Here is an 8,083-nt window from a genome sequence, read left to right on the forward strand (position 1 = left end):
CTCTTGTTCACAGGCTTGATGGAAGTTTACTTTGCTTAGGATGGCAGCAGTCAGCAAAATTAAATCCCCGCCATGCATCAATTTGATCCCGCGAGCTGCTATATTTCACATGGCGTTAATCTTCAACTAGGTACGTCATCACGAAACCAAACTATGATTTTGGCTAAGCTTTGGTGATTAATGCTATGAAACTGGAGGTATTTCGGAGCCCGTTGGCAGAATCTCCAAAATGATACTTGTTTGAGTCAAGACCTCGTGTTCAGTATAGATCTTCATAAGTATAACACAACAACTCCTCGCGAACATCCATGAGTTGCTTGACTGTGCGTGTGGTTATGTTGGAAGTGCCGACATAGACCGTATCGTCCAACGTGACGTTGCGGTCCACCTCATTTGTCCAGTCATTAGCGACAACAGGACCAGAGATATCGCTCAGTCGTGTGGATAGATCCCTTGTCTGCCATGACCACCAAAGTCGGTCCAGGTTGGTATGATGAAGATAGAACAGAGGATCCCCGGCTTGATTGCTCGTCAGCAGCGCTTCGCACATTGATCAGCAACAAGATGTTAGACTTACGACTGGAGTAGGTGTCAGTCAATGTTCCGTACAAACCACCGACGCCCGGATGTCCTGCACCATGGACGCTGAGCTCGGCTTGACGGGTCAGCTGTCCGAAGTCAGGTAAGAGCATCAGCCGCGAAATCACGGTCGAATGCGCCGATTCATTGAAGAACTGCGGCATGAAGTCCCGCCTGACACACCACTCGTAGTACGTCGTGCTGGCTCCCGGGCCCATGTGAATCGTCATGTTGGCGAAAGGCCCGTTTGGGATGCAGCCACCGCCTGTTCGGCCATCAAACGAAACAGGCACACCTTCTGCAGTGACGGGAATCCCTTCTTCGGGGTCTTCGAAGGTACCTGGAACCCACTCGCCATTTCCTCCAAAACCGGACTCTGGATCGAATACTTCCGAGGCCCCAAGATCTTCGGCGTCGAGAGACCAGTCCCAGTATGGCTGGGCGCCTTCGAAACCACATTCTCGTATGGCTTGTTCGTACTCAGACAGAAACAGTCGATGCCAAGCAAGAAATGTGCCCTGAATTTGGTTAGCGCTCGCCATTACATGCCTCGGGTACTTACGGTGAAGTGCTGCTTCACAGTTTGAAGTATGTGGTCTCCCACAAAGTCCTCAAATCGGTTGGTTGCGCCCGGGAGGGTGTCTCTGGACGAAGTCGGTTCCTTGGCTTGCAAACACTTTACGGCTGAGATGTAGTTTGAACGTTCCTCAATCGATAATGAACGCCTATTGGTAGAGATCGTCAGTAAAGAAGCACTCATACCTAGGTTCTGGCCGATTTACCATTCTTTGCGCACGAGTGGTTCTGCACATCGGAGCGATTGGACCAAAGCACCGAAGAGTGCGTACGGCCAAAGACATGCCAGGAATCTCATAGTGTATGGTGTTTGTTGCGGATTGAATTGACGAGCTGCCTGTTGCAATGTTAAGAGATTCCCATTGAGCAGTGCGCAACTGGAGTCTCTTATATTCTACGATCTGAACGAGAGGAATTCAGCTAGGCTGAGATGAGGCAGCGCTTGAGTCCCCGATAGTCCCGCGAATCTTCCCATTGAACTCGGCCAAGTCGCTTGTTGATTGTCAAGGGGATCTTTTCTGCTCGACGGGGGGAAAACGCCGGCGTGCCTCATTCTGCCGGGCTGTCTGTAGTCTCCGGTGGCCGACGTGATGTCGCGCCAATGTTCAGCCCGGACAGAGGGTGTGATGTGCCACATGCAGTCGAATCCTCGGACGTCTGAGTCAAATAGGGCTAGACTTTGCGGATGACATTGAAATAAGGCTTAAGCAATCGCGATGTGTGGCTAACATCCCCAATTTTGCAATATGCAGCTACTTGGCGCTCAGGTGAGCCGCCCTCGTGGTGTGGGCCAATGAACCCTAGCTTCAGTAAGCGAATTGCCATGTGGTGATGATGGCTTTCAGCGATTTTGCTGCACTGTCGGACTGACTCAAGATGGTTTTCAAGGGAGGGCAGCACGAGGGCGCGCACTCATCGGCAGCGGAAAGAAGTAGTTGCACGACAGACACTTGGAACATCCTAATGAGACTCCGGAGATGGCTATCGATTTGAAGGCCTCCAGCGCTGGAGAGGAGTTAGGAGAAATCAGACCGCCTAAGCCAACATATTATGAATCGTGATGGTTGCTGAGCACTTAGTCCCGGAACTGACTTCTTGTTCAAGTTTCATCAAGACTGTCTACATATTACACTATTTGGGTTGTATAGAAATTTCAAGGTATTCATATCGCTAATGGTAGGCACAGTAAGTATTTAAGGTCCTTCAATCCCAAGCTGTCAACGGACACAAGACTCTTTCTAGCAGACTTCCGGGTGGCAGCAGATGTTCTGCTCGTATTTGCGCCACTTATCAGAACCCCAGATAATTTTGAGAGACAGGGAGCAGCACGTCTACTCAACTCGCCCGGCTGGGGGAGGTCTTAGCATAACTGAACGTCCTTGGGGAATACCAAGTAGAGCAATTCTATTTGGCCACATTTTTGTTAGTCATGGGGAAACTCCATCAACGGCCGTCCGGACTCCGAATGCCTCCCCTACAAGCCGAAAAGACCCTGGTCTCGGGCCGGTTATTCAGATGACGCCGAGTGTAACAGACAACAACCTGACCCATTATCAATAGATGATGAATACTGCTTTGTATGTTTTCTACACGACCGAAAATGACACTGACAAGGTCCCATCACGTCCGACAGTACCTTGAAGACATGCTAAGAGCCAGTAATGACATACTCTACCGAGTCTCGGATATTGCGCGATGAAAAATCGGTGTCCTGGGAGTCGCAGATGGCTCTATGGAACGAGATTTGGCATCCCCACCCCCACCACTTCCCCGAGAAAAAGAAAACGGGGCAGAAGGGGAGGGAGAGCGCAACACTCATCTCTCACCGCCCTGAGATAGACGCTTACATGGCCATAGAGGGTGCTCATGCTGATTAATTTCTCACAGAGTGCTGTCGTCATGAGTAGACCAAGAGTAGCCAGAGCATCGAGTTCTTCACACAAATGGCGGCGGCAGCAATGGCGGGAACCGTTCATAACGGAAGTGCGTCTTAGATGCGTAATGTTGCTCCGTGAGCAACGTCTGTATTCATCCCGGGCTACGCCGATGCGCCTTTCTCTCTACATGCCAGGTTGCAGAGACGTCGGTGTCCGTCACTGTTCGACGGCGTGATATCGTACACTTCGCAAATCTCGCGGCAGTCTACCGCAACCAAATCCATCGCAAGCACCAAGCCACTTACTCCTCGCCCTCACCATCATCCATCTCCTCATCGTCGTCATCGCCCTCATCATCATCGTCGTCGTCGTCATCGTCACTATCGGACCCAGACCCTTCGCTCTCCCCCTCGCTGCCAGGGTCGTAATCCTCTTCATCCTCGTCCTCGTCATCTTGAAGATTCTGTTCTGCCTCCAGGTGCGCCTTCGCCAGCTCGGACAGGCCCGTCCCAGCCTCCCCATTCGCCTCTGCCTCCTCGCCCTTCTTCGCCTTCAGATTCTCCGTGAGCTCCATCTTGGCTTTCCTCTGCTCCGCCATACTGCGATCCTGCAGCCCGTGACGCTTCACGTAGGACTCGTCGATGCCCGCGTAGTCCTCCTGGTCCAGCATCCCAAACTCAATCTCCTCCGTCGTGTCGCCTTCGCCGAACACCTCAACGACCATGTTGAACGTCCGCTGCAGCACGTTGGTGTAGCTCACCGCAACGATGCGGTCCGTGGGCAAGAAGACCAGCGGCTTCTTGAACCCGTACAAGATGCCGTTGGGCAGGAAGAAGAGGTATCCGTCCTTGGACCCGCGGAAGGCCTTGACGTGCACGGCCTTCTCATTGGGGCGGTGCGGCTGGCGGACGAGGCTGTGGAACTTCGACGGGTCCGCGGCGACGATCTCGGCTTTGTTGCCTGCGGAGCTGAGATGTGTGGTCAGGGCCCAGTCGAAGAGGGTGCGGTAGGTGTCCGAGACGGCGGCGGCGGCGTTGGCTTTAGGTCCTGCGATGGTGCCTTGCTTCGGGGGCGTCGAGGGGACGGTGAAGACGAGGGCCTCCTTCTCGGGAGCTGTTTTCGTTGGCAGGCAGGTCCCCCTCGGGAAGAGGACGTAGTTGTGTTGTACCTGGGTCTTTTCGGGGACGGGGAGGTAGAAGGCGTACTCTGTCCAGTTTGTTAGCTTTGGCTTGTGGTGCCTATCTCTACAGGTAGAAGAGGGACGTACCGATGTCCTCCCAGGCGTAGATGATGCCCTCCACGGGCGCAGTGGTGCCTGGAGCGCGCGCGTAGAGGTAATTTGCGGTGAAGCAGAGCCCGTATTTCTTGCGCTGGGGTACTGAGACGGAGATCTCCTTGATCTCGAGGAGAACATCTTCGTCTGCGGCGTTCCCTGGACTGGAAGCAGCCTTGGGCGCGCTTGCTGCGGCTTTTCCGTTCGCATTTGTGGACTTGAAGCCATTTGCCGGGCCCTCGTCTACCCGCCTGCGCTTCGAGGCAGGCTCTGGTCCGTGAATTTGCTCGTGTACGAAGCTGGCGATGTTGTTGAAGAGGGCTACGCGGTCGGGGGTATCTGGTAGTAGCGACGATCAGTTTGAGTGCCTCGAAAACCAGAATATGGGCAATTGGAACTGTCAAACGTACCAGCTGCCTTTGCAATCCCTTTCAGAATATCTGGCCGGGAGTGGAAGACGGCTCCCAGCCGTTGGCTGTCAAGGCCGGACATGTTATGGAAATTTCGAGATCGAGATTTTTGCCGTCCAAGGTGCGTGTCGGAAATTGATCTGACGATTTGGATGGAATTTCGGGTGCGTGGACGATAGTAGGAAAATCGGTGATGTTTTTGCCCGGCGAATTTGATGGTGTTTTTTTTGACGCGACGTCGATCTGAATTTTTGGGTTGTGACGTGTTGGAGCTGCTGCATGGGCGGCGCACCACCTTACACTGAGCTGTGCTGCAAACTGCCTGCCGCTGGCGGATTTAACTCGGTTAAAGTGCCTCTCCAGCTTGGCTCAGCTGGCGCCCCCTTTTTTCTCTCCAAGCCGCTGGCTCATTTGGTACTGAATCGTTTCGTCAAACATCCAATGGGACAATAGGCATTGTTCATCGACACTGGGGAAATATTTTGGAACTTCTTCTATCGACACACGTACATCCTTCCCAACTTTTCATCCCAGGTTTAATAAAGTTAGTTCTTGATTCCCGTTTCTCTTTGTCGTAGCCAATTCCCACTCGTTCAACCCAGGACCTAACCTAGTACTCGCTGCCATTGAACCTAGGACGCCCTAAATCATTTTCGATGGTGAAAAACAAACTGCTTTTCTGATGCAGAGAGGCACGCAGGACAGCAATCTGCTCGAGGACACTGGGCCTGCTGGCTCCGCCCTTGGACGCCATCATCTCGACGCTCTGCTCGTAGTTGAAGGTCTCTGCAGTGTCCTCCTTGACACGGGCGTCGAAGCTCTTGATCTGCTCGTAGAAGAGCTCGTTCATCGGGATGCCCGTCTTCTCCGACAGGGCGACGCAGCGGCCGGAAATGTGGTGGGTCTCGCGGAAGGGACGCCCTTACGGACAAGGTGGTCGCCCAGATCAGTGGCGAGCATGAAGGGGTCGAGGGCCGCCTTCATCTTCTCCGGCTGGGTGACGAGGGTGGCGAGGACGCCCTCGGCGATCAGGGAGCTGTCGCTGACGGTCTTGATGTGACCGAGCATGGGCTCTCAGGACTCCTGGAGGTCCTTGTTGTAGGTGCTGAGAAGACCCTTCTGGGTCATCATGAGGCCGGCCATCAGGCCAAAGACACAGCCACTCTTGCCGCGTTCTAAACTGTCCGGGTTCTTCTGGAGCATGAGGGAATTCCCGGTTGAATAGGCGTCGGTGAGGTGAACGAAGCCAAACTCGCCAGAGGAGTAAATAATGAGGCAACACCGGCCATGGAGTTCCACAGCAGGCGCTCAAAGCCGAATTCCGTGGAGATAGCCTCACGGTCGATGTTGAAGGGGATGCCAGCCAGTGCACCGCAACCAATGGATTCCTCCTCACACGCTTCACGATCTCGCGGAGGCGCTCGAGGTCGTCGGCAAAAGGCACAGTGTAGGAAAGCATCCAGTGGCTCTAGCGGACAGGCTAGGGGCGCTGCAGGTGGGTGTAACCGGGCATGATGGAATCAATCCCCTTCTCTGCTCGGTGGGCGGTGACCCTCAAGAAGCTGATGAGGTGCCCCTCGCGCTTGCGGAGCTCGTCGCGGAGCCACAGGCGCAGACGACCTGCTCGTCACGGCTTCGGCCGGTGCGAGCTTTCCGGCAATGTCCTTGTCAAGCCTGCGCTCGTTGGCAGTGTGAATGTCTTTCCGGCATCAGTATCTTGATTGACTTTCTTGTAGTAGCGGCAGCATGCATACCCTCATCACCCTGGGCGATCTTGAAGTTGCCAGCCTCCCATTCCTTCTCAACTTCCAGCAGGCCCCTCTCGTTCTCCTCGAATTCGTGTTGAGTAAGAATGCCGTTGTTGAAATTTGCGCGGGCGAAGGCCATGCTGCCGTAGATCCCCTGCTGTGAAAGTGCTTGTCGAAGTGAATACTTTCGTTATACTGCTCCATGAAGGGGTCCGAGGCCGCCTGAGTGTCGTCAGTTTCATGTCGATATCGAGTTGTCAATACGATGAGGTGTGAATGCCCTCGCTCGCAGCCAGTGGAGGAGCAACAGCGATAACGAAGCAGTAAAGCGACCTCCCCACAGCTTGTTCTCGGCCGGTTTTGAGACTGAAGCCATCGTGACGGTTGTGTGGAGGCTATTCGGTCGTGGGGGTCCAACTGGTATTCGAGTTGAGAGAATGAACTTCAAAGTCAGTGACTCAATTGACTTTTAGATCAAATGCAGCCTTTCAATTGTCCACAGAGGGGGAGGGGGAGAGCGTAGCAAGGTTCTTGAGTCATCTGTACCCGCAAATTCTTAAATATCGGAGCTGTTGTCGGAGACGCAGAAGCTCAGCCTTGTCTTATCTTTGACTTTATCGCGAGCTAAGGGGAGCTTTGACCACCCGAAGGGTTCAGTTTTCCCCTGAAAGCCCGACGTCACAGTGGAGGATGCGCCAGCCGAGGCCCCAACAGCTGGTGGTGATTTGACAGCAGCAGCCACCCCGCGGTTACCTTTTCCATTTCCAGCGCCAACACCGCCGGCTCCTTCCTTGCCCCCACCAGCACAAGAACCTCACCTCCTGCCATCGTCACCTCCGACATCACGCCTCCACCTTCACCTCTACCTTCTCGACGCGACCATTGCGCGTCAGCCATTCTTCGGTTGACCACACTCAGGCGCCTGCCTGGACACAGTGCGATATCTCTCGCCGCTCATCCACGCCTCCCACGACCGATTACCCAGCCGCACTCGCAGCGCCCGAAGCTGTTTGCCGTCATCATGTCGTTCGCTAACATCTACACCCACCGAAAGGTAGCTGAGAATGCCGCCAAGGGATGTGACGTATGCTATCGAGCTACGAGTAGCGTTCTTGTTGCCGACGAGAAGAAGGTAGACGATACGCTTACTGTGATGCCCAACGTTGACGACGTCTGACTATGTCTCAGGACTTCTTCTACGTCTGCCCGAGCCATTTGAAGGACAAGAATTTCTGCTCCCCGATCATTGACAAAGAGGCGGTCGAAGCAAAGAAGAAGAAGGAGATTGAAGACGAAATTGAGCGGGTCAAGAAGGAATACGAAGAGAAGCAGAAGAAGAAGGAGAAGGACGAGAAGGACAAGAACACGGACAAGGAGAAAGACAAGGAGAAGGAGAAAGAGAAAGACAAGGACGAAAAGAAGGCTGACGATGAGAAGAAGGATGACGACAGCAAGGCTGCCGAAAAGGTAAAAGTCCCAGCCTTGCCATGGATATCGGACTAGACTCCGGGGCATCGTACATGTTTCCCCGAGCTTCGGCTAACATTTGTCCAGGACGGTGCCGGCACGGAAACTCCATCCACGGAAGAAGAGCCCCGAGTATTCGCGCTCCACAAGTAG

The 8,083-nt window shown here is 53.9% G+C and overlaps 3 protein-coding genes across 3 annotated transcripts; 1 reads left to right on the plus strand and 2 right to left on the minus strand.

The window, feature by feature from the left end:
• Positions 1-3,333: 3,333 nt before the first annotated feature.
• COL26b_007047 (uncharacterized protein) lies at positions 3,334-5,783 on the minus strand (the record flags this gene model as incomplete). The annotated part of the gene is made up of 4 exons (XM_053179855.1): positions 3,334-4,238; positions 4,300-4,644; positions 5,388-5,580; positions 5,646-5,783. 4 exons carry the CDS (start codon positions 5,781-5,783, stop codon positions 3,334-3,336), a joined length of 1,581 nt encoding a protein of 526 aa, XP_053036203.1.
• Positions 5,784-6,195: 412 nt separating this feature from the next.
• On the minus strand, positions 6,196-6,602 carry COL26b_007048 (uncharacterized protein; the record flags this gene model as incomplete). The annotated part of the gene is made up of 2 exons (XM_053179856.1): positions 6,196-6,335; positions 6,470-6,602. The coding sequence occupies 2 exons, from the start codon at positions 6,600-6,602 to the stop codon at positions 6,196-6,198; spliced, it is 273 nt and encodes a 90-aa protein (XP_053036204.1).
• Positions 6,603-7,484: 882 nt separating this feature from the next.
• COL26b_007049 (uncharacterized protein) lies at positions 7,485-8,083 on the plus strand (the record flags this gene model as incomplete). The annotated part of the gene is given in 3 exon segments (XM_053179857.1): positions 7,485-7,634; positions 7,652-7,930; positions 8,018-8,083. 3 exon segments carry the CDS (start codon positions 7,485-7,487, stop codon positions 8,081-8,083), a joined length of 495 nt encoding a protein of 164 aa, XP_053036205.1.

This window comes from Colletotrichum chrysophilum (genome assembly GCF_026319265.1).
Source record: "Colletotrichum chrysophilum strain AFK26 chromosome Unknown scaffold_55, whole genome shotgun sequence".
In the NCBI taxonomy this organism is placed as follows: domain Eukaryota; kingdom Fungi; phylum Ascomycota; class Sordariomycetes; order Glomerellales; family Glomerellaceae; genus Colletotrichum; species Colletotrichum chrysophilum.